This window comes from Podarcis muralis, chromosome 4 (assembly GCF_964188315.1).
Source record: "Podarcis muralis chromosome 4, rPodMur119.hap1.1, whole genome shotgun sequence".
In the NCBI taxonomy this organism is placed as follows: domain Eukaryota; kingdom Metazoa; phylum Chordata; class Lepidosauria; order Squamata; family Lacertidae; genus Podarcis; species Podarcis muralis.
The window spans coordinates 6,919,824-6,937,399 of record NC_135658.1 but is presented as its reverse complement, the minus strand read 5'-3'; the positions used below and the strand labels follow the sequence as shown (position 1 = coordinate 6,937,399).

General features: G+C 49.2%; 2 protein-coding genes across 2 annotated transcripts in view; both read left to right on the top strand.

Moving 5' to 3' along the window:
- The window catches only part of LOC144327649 (uncharacterized), a 42,532-nt gene extending 26,067 nt beyond the window's left edge, over positions 1-16,465 (top strand). Inside the window, exon 7 of the mRNA XM_077928076.1 lies at positions 14,267-16,465. Coding sequence (XP_077784202.1) covers positions 14,267-15,382 — 1,116 coding nt within the window. The 3' untranslated portion in view covers positions 15,383-16,465. The remainder of the gene's footprint in view (positions 1-14,266) is intronic.
- Positions 1-17,576, top strand: part of LOC114592676 (uncharacterized) — a 182,008-nt gene that overhangs the window by 12,396 nt on the left and 152,036 nt on the right.

Below are 17,576 nucleotides of genomic sequence, written 5' to 3'. Positions count from 1 at the left end.
GTTGTTTTCTGCTGCTCCAGAGAAGCGGACATGGAGCAATGGATCCAAACTGCAGGAAAGAAGATTCCAGCTAAACATTAGGAAGAACTTCCTGACAGTAAGAGCTGTTCGACAGTGGAATTTGCTGCCAAGGAGTGTGGTGGAGTCTCCTTCTTTGGAGGTCTTTAAGCAGAGGCTTGACAACCATATGTCAGGAGTGCTCTGATGGTGTTTCCTGCTTGGCAGGGGGTTGGACTCGATGGCCCTTGTGGTCTCTTCCAACTCTATGATTCTATGATTCTATTCTAAGCCCAAGGTGCATTTCTTCCGTGTGTTTGGATGTGAGGCTTGGGTCTTTGTGCCAAACACAGAAAGGGTGGCCCTAGGTCCCAGAGAATGATCCTTTGTGGGTATGAGCCAGGGACCAAGTGGTGGAGATTTGCCTATCCAGAAGGCAATCAGTCTAGGATTCTAGTCAGCAGGAGTGCTGAGTTCTGTGAGCAGAGTGGGTGGAAATGCATACATGGGAATCCAGACATTCTTTCAGAGAGTCTGCTTGACTCTGCTGATGAAGGAAAGGTAGAAACTGATCCTGCTGCTGAGGCTCAGAGTCCCAACCCAGAGCAGGAACAGGAAAGGGCATCTCCTAAAGCTGTTAAGCTAGAGCCAAAGAGTGCTCCTCCTCACCCACAAGTCCAGTTGAGAAATCCAGAAGGCGCAGTAAGTCAGAGGGGAGAGCAAGGACACACTAGTTGGCCCTAGTGGGTCAGAGGGGGTACCTGAGGTTGTGCTGAGGTGTTCAGCTCACACTACTAAAGGAAAACCACCTGAAAGGTTTGAGGTCACTAGCGTGTGGATTGGTGTGGCTCAGTGTGAACCAGAGAGTATTGAGGAAGTTCAGAAGTTGCCTGAAGAGGAAGCCAGGAAGTGGCAAGAGGCAATGCAGAAGGAAATGAACTCAATGGAGTCTCTAGGTGTGTTCTCCATCACGACAATGCCAGCAGGCAAGCAGGCCGTGAGCAGCCGCCGGGTTTACCATCTTAAACTCACAGCAACTGGAGAACCGCAGTACAAGGCTAGGCTGGTAGCCAGAGGGTTTACGCAGTGGAACTGCTGCCTTACACTGAGGTGTATGCTCCTACTTCCAGAAGTAAAAGTCTGTGCATGCTCTTAGCCATTGCTGCACAGAGAGGTCATCAGGTGCATCACTTTGATGTGGATGTAGCCTATTTGAACTCAGACCTCCAGGAGTATCTGTACATGCATCCTCCTCCAGGGCTTGAGAGCAATAGGCCAGATGCAGTGTGGAAGCTTCATAAGTCCATTTACGGTCTGAAGCAATCGGCCAGGAACTGGAACTTGTGTCTGAATGAAGCCTTAGAGAGCATGGGTTTCAAGAGGAGTCTTGCTGATAGCTGCCTGTACCTGAAAGTGCCAGGAGAGTCACAAGAGGTGGTCTTGATTTTTGTGGTTGATACAATCTATGTGGCAAAGACAGGGAAAGAGGTTCAAGGGTTTGCCACAGAGCTTGGAAAACATTTCCAACTCAAAAACCTAGATCCAGTGAAAGTTTACCTAGGCGGCCAGATAGGTCCCAGGACGGAAGCTTCTTGCTCAGTCAGAAAGGCCAGATTGAGCAGTTGCTTGAGAAGTTCAGAATGTCTTGATGTGCAGGGGTCAGTACACCCATGGAGACAAGCTACGTGAAAGACAGTCAGCTAGGGGGATGTACCAAGTTCGAAAACACTGAGATCTTTCAGTCAGCTCTGGGTAGTTTGCTGTATCTCTCCCAGTGGAGCAGACCAGACATACGCTAGCATTTGCTACCAATCTGCTCAGCAGGGAAGCTACAAGGCCAAGTGTGAGTGCCTGGAATGGTATCAAGAGGATGCTGGGTTACCTGCAGGATACCAAAGATTTCTGTCTCAAACTGTCGGCTAAGGGTGAAACCAAGCCGCACTGATGGCGACTGGGCGAATCTGGAAGACAGGAAGTCTGTGCCTGGGATGGGAATAAAGTTTGGGGACACTCTAGTTGGGTGGAAGTCCCAAAAGCAGAGTCTCATTGCGCTTTCCTCTACTGAAGCTGAATTCAGTGCATTGTCAGAGCTTTGCAGAGAACTAGAGTTTTACACGTGTTTGGTCCAAGAAATCTGCGGGGATTGTTGTTTGCCCGTCACTGTTTGGGAGGATAATCAACCCTGTCTGAAGTTGGCAGAGTCTGGGCAGTTTAAGGCCAGAACCAAACATTTGGACATACGTTTCCAAAATGTGTGTCGGAATGTCCAGTCAGGCTTGGTGATGCTGAAGTACTGTCCAAGCCAGCAGAATCTGGCAGATGGGTTTACTAAACCTTTGAGTTTCCAGAGGCACAGTGAATTCTGTGCAGGGTTGTTTTGGGGGTAAGTGTTTATGCTTATGAGCCCCAGCAGTGCAGGACAAGAGGGGGTGTGAGGAGAATCAGAGCTTACAGGGTTAAAACAGCTCAGAGTCTTGTGTTGTGCCCACTGAGGGGTGGAGATCCCTACATCCGGGATCTCTAATTTGTCTTTCTGCTTTCGTTTTCTGACCAAGATGAAAGGAGTAGCGATATCTGCCGCTCCCAGAACGGATGATTTATTTTTGCTTCTGTACATAAATAAAGCTGCTTAGATTAGAAAGTGGCTGTGTATAGATGCTGTTTACTGCATGCTTACACACACAAGCACAAAGCTGTGTTTCTCTGCTACAAGTCCAGGAAGCTGAGTCGCAGCGTAAGAGTATCGGACTCCACAGGCTCTGGATCGCAGAGCCTAACCCCACAGTTCCTAAGGGACCAAAAAGATAATTGCAGCCTGGATACACTTGCCCAATTCAAACTGATTCCAATTAGAATTTATATAGCCCCATGGTTCTCAACTTTTTTTTTTGAATATTTTTTATTAGGAATTTCAACAGCAATTTATAAAAAACACATCATCCTCATTCCCCCCATTTTCCCCTCCCCCCAGAAAGAAAACCTCCCTTCCCACATTATATTATGACCTATATCTTGTGCCCATTTAATCATGACTGATTTCACCTCTTCATCTTTTGTTTCCCATTCTAGCAGAATACTATATGCACCTTTCAGCAACTTCCCTTTCCCTTCTACAACTTCCTTTTGAAATCTAGATGTTGTGTAGCGAAATCATTTCTTATTGTCTTCTTGTAACCAACTCTGAAAATGGTCTTTTATTTCCTCGTAATCTCTTTGTTTCCATTTTCCTTCTTGATCCTTTAACAAGTCAGCATAGGTAAGCCACTTTCCTTTCTTTCCAAGTGGTTTGAGCAGTAAAGCTTCATTTGTTCCTTGTCAACACTGTGGAACTGTAATAGGCTCCAATTTGGACTTTATGAATGTGTGTGGAACAGAAACTAGCAGACATTTGGTCTTTTCAATGAACTGATTTACTGGGGACTTCCGTCTATATTATTGCAATTTATGTGTTGTTTATGTGGAAGATAAACCTTTGATATTGTGATAAGAATATATAGAATAGTATTGTTTATTTGAATCCACAGCTGGTTACGTCTTGTGTGTTTGTCCATTCCAGGAACAGCATTCCTGACCCAGATTTTCACAGGAAGTCCCTAAGATGATTTTCCTTTCAAACAGGATACATGAACCTAGGCCAGTATGGTCCTCCTCACCGGCAGACGGACAACCCCTTCCCCAAAGCCACTCCCTCCCCCACTTCCCCATGAGGGTCCCCCACACCACCCATCACTCACCAGGATGGCTTTGGCCGTCTCCTGCTTGGAGCACTTCAGGGTTCGGACCCCCCTGAGCTGAGCTGCCTGGCAGTTCTAAATCACCTCCGGCAGGTACAGCTGATCTTCCTCCAGCAGCTGAAATACAAAGTCAGTTCCTCACGAAGGGATGGCTTCTCCACCTCCGAGAGTGCAGAGTGGGGGGCAAGGAGGGCAGGTCTGAGTCCCTGCTCTGGTTCTCTCCAATACTCACCTCTGAGCGACAGATGTGCAACCGCAGCACATCTGCAAAGAGAAGGACATGGGGACAGGTGAGTCCGTCTCTGAGCTCCTGGCAAGGCTATTCCAAGAGTTTTCTCCTGATTCCAAATTCCTACTGCAGGGGAGGAGGGATGCCCCAGGCCTTGATTGGCAATCCTGGCCTCCTTCAACCAGAATGTGGCTCCCCAGGCCAGGGTAGGCAAACTAAGGCCTGGGGGCCAGATGTGGCCCAATCGTCTACTCAATCCGGCCCACAGACAATTCTGGAATTAGCGTGTTTTTACATGAGTAGAATGTGCCCTTTTATTTAAAATGCCTCTCTGGGTTATTTGTGGGGCATAGGAATTCGTTCAGCCCCCCAAAAAATATAGTCTGGCCCCCTACATGTTCTGAGGGATGGTGGAACGGCCCACGGCTGAAAAAGGTTGCTGACCCCCTGCCCCAGGCTAACAAGATGGTCAATATCCAGTTCTACTCCACCCTTCTAAAATTTAAATCTCAAAACAGATCCCAACTTTCAGAGCATGTAAACCGCATGAGTGGAGAGACCGCTGCTCCACGCACAGAAATAGGACTATACTGTACTTCCTTCTCCCACCTTTAAAATAAACATCTAGGTAATGAAACCGACCCATGTCTGCCTTCCTCCACCAACCTGCACTTCACTCTTCGAGCCAAAAGACAACACTTCCCCGTTCCCAGGTGAAAACACCTGGCCTTTCATTGGTAGAGCCGCCACCACACCTGTGGTGTTTACCTCAGTGTGACGCAAGGACTGAGTGGATGGTGAGATGCTTTCAGCATCAGATACTTGGTGGGTTCTGAAATGACCGTGCAGGCCAGATTCACGACCCTGACGGGCTGGATTCAGGCCACAGGACATAGTTTGAGGACCCCTGGCCTACACTGACTGGCAGCTCCTCAGAGTTTCAGGCAGGGATTTCGTCCAGCCCTTGCAGGAGATGTCAGGGGTTGACCCTGGGACATTCTGCATGCCAAGCAGATGCTCTAGGGCTCCCCATATTTCACTAGCCTTTCAATGTTATGCTATTAGCAATCGTGGAGATTCCACCTGCCTCTTTCAAAAGGAGAACACTCACCTGGTCAATAGTAGTAGTAGTAATAATAATAATAATAATTTATACCCGACCCATCTGCCTGGGTTTCCCAGCCACTCTGGGAAGCTTCCAAAAATATATTAAAATACAATAGTCCATCAAATATTAAAAGCTTCCCTAAATATAGTAACAACAACCATCCATTTTCAGTCCATTGAATTAGCAATTAAGCATTTATGGAAAGGGAAATAGCATATTTTTGATGCGTGCACAAGCATGCATAAGAAAGTATTACTCATTTCTGTTGAGAATAGGATTTATTTATTTTGAACTTCGCTTGGTTCCTCCTTGGCAGCCAGTGCGATTGTTTCAGCAGGGCTAGAACTCAGGACCCGCTGCCTTGAGGGACATCTAAGAGCAGTTTGGCAGGGGAAAGGTCTCCCTTGGGAGGTGGTGGACTCTCCTTCCTTGGAGGTTTCTCAGGAGAGATCGGACAGCCATCTGCCATGGATGTTTTAGCTGAGATTCTTGCAATGCTGGGGGTTGTAATAATAATAATAATAATAATAATAATAATAATAATAATAATAAGTTCTTATTTATACCCCACCCATCTGGCTGGGTTTCTCCAGCCACTCTGGGTGGCTTCCAATAAAACACTAAAAAACAATAACCTATTAAACATTAAAAGCTTCCCTAAACAGGGCTGCCTCTTTAGGGAACTAGACCCCTCTTGCTTCGGGTTGGACTAGATGACCCTGGGATCCCCTCCTATCTCTCCACTCCGGAATTCCAGGAGGAGCTTCCTTGCCTCCTGCAAAGCCCTTTTCCCTGCAAGCTCTTCCTCTGGTTTCTGGCCAAGGGAGGGAGATGCTCAGAGTCCAGCCAAGAGCCTCACCCCCAAAAGGATATCTGGGCATGGGCGTAGCCAGGGGGGCAGCTGCCCCCTAAAGCCATAAAAAATAATAGAAATCTGAGGTTCTGCCAAGCGAGAGAGGGCTGAGCTGGAGGGACTCGGCTTGGCAAGGGTTAAAGGGAAGTGAGCTGCCTTCCTAGAGAGGACAGGAAGCAAGAGGGGGCCAGGTCCTCCAGAGCCAAGGCCCCTCCCTCCCCAGTCTTTTCCTGCAAGGAAGGGGGGGGTGTTGCTTTGGTGTCTCTCCTGCAAGGGCTGCATCGCTGCCCCCTCCTGGGATCTGGTGAGTCCATAGCTGTCAACTTTCAGATGTGAAAATAAGGGATGAGCAGCCTGATCCCGGGGACAGTCTACGGGATATCTAAGAATCCAGGATAGCAGCGGGAAACGGCGCTGGAATAAGGGAATTTCCCGCAAAAAAGGGAAGGTTGCCAGCTATGGGTTGAGTCTCCTCTCTCTCCCCCCAGAGGGTGCAGTGGGGAGACGGGGGGGGGGGGGTCCCAGGGCTGCAGCAGGGGAGGGGGCCTGGGGGGCCTGATCTGCTCATGTGGGGGGGGGCAGTCAGGGAGGAGAGGGTCCTGCCAGGGAGGGGCCAGGTATGCAACACTCTCCTTCCTGCAGATCAGAGGATCCCTGAATCCCACGAAATCTCCCCTTTTAAAACAAAGAAGTCCCTGGGACTTTAACTCTGTGTGACATCGCTCAGCCTCAATGCACAACGGAGGAAACATGTGCAAATGGTTTTCCAAAGCTGGACGAGGAGGTGGACTAGCTCCCCCCCAAAGAAAAACAAAGGGGAGGGAGGAAGCCCCCCCCCAAAGAAAACCCCACATGGAGGAAGTAAGGAAGGAAAAGTAGGAAACAGAGACCAGGAATAAAGAGAGGGATCCCAGCCCATAGTCTGGCTGCTGCATTGCAGACCAGTTTGTGTTAAGCTATCTAATAGAATAATAATAAATAAAAAAATCAAGGGAGACGTCTTTGGCCCCACCCACTTGGCCCTCAGGGGGTTGGCCAGATACATTCCTGGCCCTCAGAAGAGAGAAAAAGAGGCCTCACCCCCGGAATCTGTCTGGAGAGTGGCAGAGAGTCCAAGTGCAAGAAAAGGAGACAGAAGGAGGGGAGCGGGGGTGGGGGGAGCAACTCCTGAGGACCCCCAGGTGAGGACCCCCACTAGAGAAAAGCATCCGTTTGTCACAAGATACAAATGACTCAATGGCCATTCGGTTCTGACTTCATGCATTGACTGGAAGGATGGAGAAACCAGGTTGATTAATCTCCCAGAAATCCCTTCAGTTGCCTCCACGTTTTGCATTGCTTGAAGGCTAGAGACTTATTTCTTCTCCTCTTCCTCCTCCTCTTGTTCCCAGCAAGACTCATCCATGCTTCCTCAGGGAACCATTCCCCCCCCCCCCCCCGTCCTACAGATTCTGTAACAGAACAATGTATTTGCTTTGTAGGATTTGCTAGAGCCTCTCATTTAGACGGACAGAACTTGTCAGAAGACCAAAGGGTTCCTTCCGATCTCTCAGAGGCTTCCTGAGAGCACAGATGGATGAGCGAGATTCAGCTGGCCCTGAGGCAGGAAGAGGCCATGCCAACCAAACTGGGAGCAGTGGGGGATTCTGGGAAAACACTGTGCAGAAGATCCTGGGTGAGGAGGACACCCTCCGCTCAGAGGTGCAGAGCCAGCAGTTGAGGCAGTTCTGCTGCCAGGAGGCCAAAGGACCCCGAGAGGTTTGCAGCCGACTCTACCACCTTGACCATCAGTGGCTGAAGCCGGAAAGGCACACAAAAGCTGAGATGCTGGACCTGGTGATCTTGGAGCAGTTCCTGGCTGTCCTTCCCCTGGAGATGGAGAGCTGGGTGAGGGAGTGTGGAGCGGAGACCTGTTCCCAGGCAGTAGCCCTGGCCGAAGGTTTCCTCCTGAGTCAGGCAGAGGAGAGGAAGCAGGTGAGAGAGACTTTCCTCTGGATACTCCCAAGGGGCTCCAAACAGGACAGAGAACATCCCATAATGGTCTGCTGATGGCCCATCCTTTTTCTGGGAAAGTATCCATGGAATGAGATCTCACACCCTTCAAGTCTTTGTCATTCTCTTTCTAGTATTTCTCCCCATTCTGTGTTTTGAATCCTTGTTTCTTTCTCAGGGAAAGGATCTCTTTGCAGAAATGGACCTGGATTCCTGTGAGGCAGAGAGGCCTCCGTTGGACACCAGAGAGAGGCCACTGGGTAAGGAGGAAGGTGGTTTTTCTCCGTTTGGTCTCATTCTCTTGGTTTTCCAACTCATCTGAGGGTTCTTTTCATCTTGTTTTGGGGGGAGACTGTTAGGAAGAAGGGTCCAGAGGAGGGGAGATGTATTTCTGCACAACAAACATATTAAATGGGCACAAACATTCAAATGCTCTCAGCAGGTAAGTCTTTCTCAAAAGCCCATCTGCAGTTAGAGATGCCCTATTTCACCTGTGAGAGAAGCAGGCACTCCAGGCATCCTGCTTACATTTTTCTCTTGCAGGTGGCAGAAGGATGCCGGCAAGACCTCCTGATCCACCTTTTCATGGGGGCAGAAGGGAAGCAGAGGCTGTGGAACGAGATCAGGTCAGGGGAAGCTGCCTTGTGGGGACCGAGGCCGAGGGATGGAGCAATGTCATGATCTGGTTGGGCACAGAGGAGTGGTGGGAGGAAGCAGCTGGGGAACCAGGAAGGGAAGATGGCTCAGAGCCGAAGGAGTGGAGGTGGAGGAAGGATGAGCGGTCAGAGGGGCAAGAGGGAGAAGTCTGGGAAGAGGAGGTGTCAGAAGATGAAGGGGTTACAGGGCTTAGTGAGCTGGGAGACTCTGTGGCAGAATGCAGTGCAGAATCAGAGGCAGAAGAGGAAGGAGGTGAGTGGGAGAGGAAGGTCGAGAGGCTGAGGTGAGTCAGGAGAAGAAGGAGCCACCGGTGGCTCCCTCTCCTTTTGCCAGAAGCCCCCCTCCCTGCTTGTCTCTCAGAGCCAGGAGACCCCCTGCAATGGAGGAATCTCTGCTAGATCATCCAAGACAGATGGCCATCCAAAAGAGGCTTATTTTATTTCTAGATTGATCACTGAATGCTCAGATTGATTTCTAAGCAGTGGACAAATGAGAACAAATAGTGGCCTGGATTCACCTAACCAGCCCCATTGGATGCAAAATGGGGCTTGCCCCACATTCCTTCCTCTCTCCATGCCCCCATGAACCCCTGGAATTTGACTTTAGGGCATTGGGAGGGGAGGAGAAAGTGGATCCTTCCATTGGGGAAGAATGACTTGGAAAACACAAGGTGGAGAACAACCTATTTGCACAAAAAAGAATACGCATAATTAAAACTTAGAATAAAATAAGCATCTATAAATAAGATGTGCAACAAAGCAATCCTATTGAAACAATTCCCCTGCGTGAGTGCCTGAGGGCCCTGCTCCTGCCACTCACCACCTGGCCCAGGGCGGGGCGTGAAGCCCCATAAGGACTGCTTGCTGCCCAGGAGGACTCCCCTGCGTGAGTGCCTGAGGGCTTCTGCCACTCACCACCTGGCCCAGGGCGGGGCCTAACAGGCCTCATAAGCATGGTTGCTGCTGCTGCTGGCCAGGAGGACTTGGAGCGGTGCAATGTTCTTTTAAATTTTTTTTTTTAATTTTCTTTTTTCCCTTTTGATTACTTTTTTTTGTGGGGGGTGGGATGGATGTTTGGTTGGGCTCGGGAATGTTTTTGATTTTGATGTGTTTGTAATTTTTACAGTTTTTTGTTTGTATTGTTTTATTGTGGGTTCTTTTTTTTTAAAAGGGTTTTATTCTCAAGGGGAGGGGTCAGGGCTGCCAGGGAGTGGGTCCCAGCCCACAAAATAGCTGGGGCATGTTCCATGGGGGTGATGCACTGGGACAACCAATCTCAGTGATCACAGGTAGGAGGAGCAGTTACGCTAAGACCAGACCATGTCATTACAGAGGAGGCAGGTTTAGTCGTTGTTGGAGGACTATCCCTGCCTCCAGGTCTGGTACTGACTGGACGGATACTAGAATCAGCAAGCGATACCCACATGACCTGAAGGTGCTGCTGTGCAATGCCAGGTCAATGATTCATAAAGCCACTGCCATCCATGACTTGATCATGGATGGAGGACTTGACCTGGCATGTGTAACAGAGACTTGGTTGGATGAAACAGATGGGCCTGTCCTTGCCGCTGCTTGCCCACCAGGTTTCTCTTATACACAGCAACCCAGGCCTTGTGGGCGGGGAGGGGGGGTTGCAGTGCCATGGTCAGATCACTTCCTGGTGCAGCTGGACTTCTCTGTGGCCCTTTCCCTCTGCAGGGAGGTGGGACCAATTCAGGTGGTCCACCCCCGCCACTTAATGGCTCCAAATGGTTTCCAGAGAGTGGTAGGGGATGCTTTATCCCATGTTGATGGCCTTTCAGCTGATTCCCTGGTGGCCCGCTGGAATGTGGAGTTAACCAGGGGTATTGACTGTTTGGCTCTGAAGCGCCCTCTTTGACTGCATGGAGCCCAGACAGCCCCTGGTTTTCCACGGATCTGAGGGCAATGAAACAATCGCTGAGACGGCTAGAGCGCCGGTGACGGATAACTCATTCTGAAGCTGACCGAACACGGGTTAGAGCTCAATGTCGAGCCTACTAAGTGGCGGTAGTGACGGCGAAGAAGACTTTCTGCATCTGCAGAAAACAGCAGCAGGAGGCTTTTTCAGGTGGTTCGCAATATAGCAGAACCACCTGCTACAACGGGGCCCAGTATGGGCCACATGATCTCCTGCAATTATTTTGCAAAGTTTTTTGCAGATAAAGTCGCTCAGATTCAGGAAGAGGTAGACTCCACAGTGGAGCAGGGCCGGGGCGGGAGAGTGCTAGTGTCCTGTCTAGTCAAGTTGTGTAGGATCAGTTCCCTTCTGTTACCTGTGAGGATGTGGACAGGCTGCCTGGATGAGTGAAACCAACCACCTGTCTCCTTGATCACTCAGATTCAGGAAGAGGTAGACTCCACCGTGGGAGCAGGGCCGGGGCGGGAGAGTGCTAGTGTCCTGTCTAGTCAATTGTGTGGGATCAGTTCCAATCTGTTACCTCCAAGGATGTGGACAGGCTGCTTGGACGAGTGAAACCAACCACCTGTCTCCTTGATTCTTGCCCATCCTGGCTTATAAAAGCTAGCCGGGAAGGGCTGGGAGATGGGCTTTGCGGGGTCGTGAATGCTTCTCTCTGTGAGGGAGCCTTCCCAGACCCGCTGAAAGAGGCGGTTATCAAACTGCTTATTAAAGAACCATCTTTAGATGCTGCCAATATGGCTAACTATCACCCAGTCTCAAATCTTCCATTCTTGGCCAAGGTGATTGAGCGAGTGGTTGCTGAACAACTCCAGGCACGCCTGGAAGAAGCGGACCATTTGGATCCCTTCCAGTCGGGATTCAGGCCTCATCATGGGACTGAAACTGCCTTGGTCGCCCTGGTCGATGATCTCCGGCAGGCTAGGGACAAAGGTGAGAGCTGTTTCCTAGTTCTGCTGGATCTCTCAGCGGCATTTGATACCATCGACCATAACATCCTTCTGGACCGTCTTGACAGGCTGGGAGCTGAGGGCACTGTCATACAGTGGTTCCACTCCTTCCTCCTGGGCCGTGTTCAGAAAGTGGTGGGGGGGGGATGAGTGTTCAGACCCCTGGGCTCTCACTTGTGGGGTGCCTCAGGGTTCTGTCCTCTCCTCCATGCTTTTCAACATCTACATGCAGCCGCTGGGAGAGATCATCAGGGGGATTGGGCTGGGTTTTCATCAGTATGCAGATGATACCCAGCTCTACCTCTCTTTCAAATCGGAACCATTGAAGGCGGTGAAATTTCTGTGTGAGTGTCTAGAGGCGGCTGGAGGATGGATGGCGGCTAACAGATTGAGGTTGAATCCTGACAAGACAGAAGTACTATTTTGGGGGGACAGGAGGCGTGGTGTGGGGGACTCCCTGGTCCTGAATGGGGTAACTGTGCCCCTGAAGGACCAGGTGCGCAGCCTGGGAGTCATTCTGGACTCGCAGCTGTCCATGGGGGCACAGGTCAATTGTGTGTCCAGGACAGCTGTTTACCAGCTCCATCTGGTATGCAGGCTGAGACCCTCCCTGCCCGCAGACTGTCTCTCCAGAGTGGTGCATGCTCTAGTTATCTCTCGCTTGGACTACTGCAATGCACTCTATGTGGGGCTACCTTTGAAGGTGACCCAGAAACTACAACTAATCCAAAATGCGGCAGCTAGACTGGTGACTGGAAGCGGCCGCCGAGACCATATAACACCGGTCTTGAAAAACCTACACTGGCTCTGAGATCGTTTCTGAGCACTGGCTCTCAGATCGTTTCTGAGTGTTTCTGCTGATCTTGAAAGCCCTAAATGGCCTCGGTCCAGTATACATGAGGGAGCGTCTCCACCTCCATCGTTCTTCCCAGACACTGAGATCCAGTGCTGAGGGCCTTCTGGCGGTTCCCTCACTGCAAGAAGCCAAGTTACAGGGAACCAGGCAGAGGGCCTCCTCGGTAGTGGCAACCACACTGTGGAACGCCCTCCCACTAGATCAGTGTTTCCCAACCTTTTTTGGGCAAAGGCACACTTGATTGATGAAAAAAATCTTGAGGCACACCACCATTACAGCCCCGTGACGTCAGCGCGCAGCGTCACGCCGGGAGGGAAGGGCGCCGGGGCGCTGCTGCTGCTGCTGCCGCCGCCGCTCCTGGCAGGCATGGGTCCAGCTGAGGCGGCGGCGGCTGTTGTGGTGGTGGCGGCAATAGCGGGCGGAGGAGGGGGCGGCGGCAGGGCCGAGGTGGCCGGCAGCGGCGGGGGAGGCGGCGGCGGGTGGAGCAGGAGGGCGGCCGAGGCCGGTGAGGGAGTAGGGTTGCCCGGGGCTTGAGGAGCCGTCGCCGGGAGTTGCTGCTGCTGTTGTTGCTGCTGCTGCCCGGACATGCCGGCCTCCTCCTCGTCCGCTGTCTCGCGCTCCTCCCTTTTGCGCGCGCTGCCCCGCCGCCGCCCCATTGGCCGGGTCCTGTCAGCTGATCCTGTGTTATTTCCTGTGTGTGTGTGTGAGGGGAGAATGGAGAGAGAAACCTCGGCACCACCACCGCGGAGCCGCCCCCGGCTCGACGCGGATCCTCGCCGCCGCCGCCCCACCTCTCGCCGCCCGACTCGCCCGCCTCCCTCCCACGGCACACCAGGCAACGCCTCGCGGCACACTAGTGTGCCGCGGAACACCGGTTGGGAAACACTGCACTAGATGTCAAAGAGAAAAATAACTACCAAACTTTTAGAAGACATCTAAAGGCAGCCCTGTTTAGGGACACTTTTAATGTTTAAGAGATTATTATATTTTAGTTTTTATTGGAAGCCGCCCAGAGTGGCTGGGGAAACCCAACCAGATGGGCGGGGTATAAATTATTATTATTATTATTATTATTATTATTATTATTATTATTAACAGGAAGGAAACAACAGAGCATTGTGTAGCAGATCATATTTCTGCTGTCTCAGAGGAGGACATTTCCCTTTTTCTTTTAGGGTCCAGTGTGCTTTGAAGATGTCGCTGTTTGTTTCACGGACGAGGAGTGGGCGTTGCTGGATCCTGACCAGAGAGCTCTGCATAAGGACGTCATGGAGGAGAATCGTGGCATCGTGGCCTCTCTTGGTAAGGCTCCCTGTGGGATCGTCATATCTGCCTGGAAATTCAAAAAATACCTCAATGTGACCAACCTCATATATTTTCACAGAGTTCAACAGCGCCCCCTATAACACCTGGGAACCTAACACCCCCACAATAAACAGTAACTTACAGTTTTTTCTTTGAACAATCTTCTTCAAAATATTCTTTTTTCTACCAGGATTGGGCTGGTGTGAACTTCCCAGGCCATCTTCAGTGTCAGCTTCAACCTTCCACAATTTTGACCACTACTATATATCAGACAAAACAACATTCAACAACTCTTCGGAATCTAATAATAAATATGTTGATAAAATGACAAACAACACAGGTAATGAACACACACCCAACTCCCTTCATTTCTTCTCCATTTGTTCCAGAGGCTCTAATCCCTTTTTGTCTCCATTGCAGATTCTGATGAATTGGAAATTGAGAACAAAGGTGACCACGATAAAATCCCCAGGGAGGAGAAGCCACGTAAAAATTTGGAGTGTGAAGAAAGCTGCAGTCAGAGCTCCCATTCCGCTTGCCATCAACAAAATCTCATTGGAAAGAAACTTTATCAGTGCATGGAATGTGGAAAAAGCTTCAGGAAGAGCTCCGATCTCACTTCCCATCAAAGAATTCATACAGGGGAGAAACCCTATCAGTGCGTGGAATGTGGAAAGAGCTTCAGGAAGAGCTCCCATCTCACTTCCCATCAAAGAATTCATACAGGGGAAAAACCCTATCAGTGTGTGGAATGTGGAAAGAGCTTCACAGATAGTTCCTCTCTCATTTCCCATAAAAGAATTCATACAGGGGAGAAACCCTATCAGTGTGTGGAATGTGGAAAGAGCTTCAGTCAGAGCTCCTCTCTCACTTTCCATCAAAGAATTCATACAGGGGAGAAACCATATCAGTGCGTGGAATGTGGAAAGAACTTCAGGAAGAGTTCCAATCTCACTAAGCATCAGAGAATTCATACAGGGGAGAAACCCTATCAGTGTGTCAAATGTGGAAAGAGCTTCACTGAAAGTTCCTCTCTCACTTCCCATCAAAGAATTCATACAGGGGAGAAACCCTATCAGTGCGTGGAATGTGGAAAGAGCTTCACTCACAACCACAGTCTCACTTTCCATCAAACAATTCATACAGGGGAGAAACCCTATCAGTGCGTGGAATGTGGAAAGAGCTTCAGGAAGAGCTCCTCTCTTACTTCCCATCAAAGAATTCATACAGGGGAGAAACCCTATCAGTGTGTGGAATGTGGAAAGAGCTTCACTCACAGCCACAGTCTCACTTTCCATCAAACAATTCATACAGGGGAGAAACCCTATCAGTGTCTGGAATGTGGAAAGAGCTTCAGGAAGAGTTCCTCCCTTACTTCCCATCAAAGAATTCATACAGGGGAAAAACCCTATCAGTGCATGGAATGTGGAAAGAGCTTCACATGTAGCTCCTCTCTCACTTCCCATCACAGAATTCATACAGGGGAGAAACCCTATCAGTGTGAGGAATGTGGAAAGAGCTTCACATGTAGCTCCTCTCTCACTTCCCATCACAGAATTCATACAGGGGAGAAACCCTATCAGTGCGTAGAATGTGGAAAGTGCTTCAGTCAGAGCCAAAATCTCACTTCCCATCAAAGAATTCATACAGGGGAGAAACCCTATCAGTGTGTGGAATGTGGAAAGAGCTTCAGTCAGATTGCCAATCTTACTTCCCATCAAAGAATCCATACAATGGTCGGAAAAACCATTATACAGCTTTAGGAGCCAGGCAAATCCGCACCTTTTTAACCAGGCTTTTGGCTGATTGACATCTAATTCCCTTTTAATATGCGGTGTTTCGGGTTGTTGTTTTTTTATTTTGTAACCATCCTGAGACTTGTGGGTGTAGGGAATAGGCGCCAACTCTTAAAGGCCTAGGGGTCTTTGCCCCACCCCCAATAAAATATTTAAGGAGGCCACCTCCCAGTTTTTGGTGTGTTTTTTTCAAACACAACCTTTTATTCTTCTGCAACTTGCCATACAATTTCTCTTTCAATTTGGCCTCTTAAAAAAATAAACACACAAAGGTCATGAGGAAAACAAAATACAAGAAGATAAAAACATGGGCAGGTCCCATCTTTGCGGGCAAAATGTAAAAGTTGCTTTGAAGGAGGCGTTCCCAAACTTGGGTCCCCAGCAGCTCCCGGACTACAGCTCCCATCATCCCTCCATATTGGTCCTGCTAGCTAGGGATGATGGGAGTTGTAGTCCAAAACCAGCTGGAGACCCAAGTTTGCTTTAAAGGGAAAGTAGGCTGGCCCTGTGACACCCTCTGCTGGCCAAAAGCACTGCCCCAGAATCTGAACCACCCCCAGTACTCCTAATTGGAATTAATAGAGCCCAAAACTGAAGTTTGATCGGCACTTCAACCTCTTGGGAGCTTCTAGCCGCTTTCTGCACCACCTAGAGTACCCACAGAATTGTGGCTTCTACTGGCAACACACAGAGGAGAATAAATGAAAGACAAACACAAGAGGCAGGAAAAAACCTGGAATGGGCCATACCAAATGGAGATCCGGTGTGAAGAGGTCACTTTCCCCACTGCTGAACAATTCCACAGGTAGAGGAGATGGAATGCTAGAAGTGTTCTGCGGGGCAAGGGGAGCTGCTGGGAAATTGAACTACAGGCTCAAAATATTACTTTTTAAAAAAGTTGCTGCCATTATAGGCATTGCCATTCAAATGGTGTGCATGCATCATGTGATTGATTGTGCAAGGCGGGCCTTACCTGGCCCTCCACCAATATTTTATTCAAGTTGGCACCACTGGTTTGGGTGGTTTCCAAATTAAATAAAGACATAAATCACCTTGCTTTGCACATGTCAATATCCTCATTTATTCTTTTTTAAATTTATTTGCCCTTCATCTGAAGATTTCACAACATACAGGATGAAAGCATGGCTTTCTCACAAACAAGTCAAGCCAGAGAAATCTCTCCTTTTCTTTTCTTTTTTTGGATGGAGTTACAAACTTTGTGGATCAGGGAACTGCTGTGGAAATAGTGCACCTCGATTTCAGTAAGGCTTTTGACAGAGTCCTCTGTGAGATTTATGTGAGGAAACTGGTAAAATGTGGGCTGAATGAGGTATATGTCTTAGGACATCAAACTGGGAAAGTGGATTTTAAACTGACTGAAGAGGTTTTATGCCCTTGGGAATTTGGTCTCTTAAATCTACCCCTTTGCCTTCCGTTTCTGTGCGCTGCTTTGGTTCGCCAGAAGCGGCTTAGTCATGCTGGCAACATGACCCGGAAGCTGTACGCCGGTTCCCTCGGCCAATAAAGCGAGATGAATGCCGCAACCCCAGATTCGTCCACGACTGGACCTAATGGTCAGGGGTCCCTTTACCTTTACCTAGGCATTATAGCAGGGACGTCCAACTTCCAAGATGCTGAGATCTACTCCCAGTAATAAAAAACCTGCCAGTCATCTACCCATTGTCTTTGCCCAGAGTTGTTGAGCTTTTCTCAGGGAGCATTGACCAGAGTTGTGGATCGACCAGTAGATCGCGATTGACCTGTTGCACATGCCTCCATTCTAGGAATTTGCAAAACAGCATCTTGTTATTACATGAAATACATTCAACAAACACAAGACGTAACCGGCTGTGGATTCACATAAACAATACTCTTCTATATATTCTTAGGGAATCATCTTAGGGACTTCCTGTGAACATCTCGGTCAGGAATGCTGTTCCTGGAATGGACAAACACACAAGACGTAACCGGCTGTTCATTCACATAAACAATACTCTACTATATATTCTTATCACAACATCAAATGTTTATCTTGCACATAAACAACACATAAAGTGCAATAATATAGACGGAAGTCCCAATAAATCAGTTCATTCATGAAGACCAAGTGTCTGCTAGTTTCTGTTCCACATATGTTCATAGAGTCCAAATTGGAGCCTAC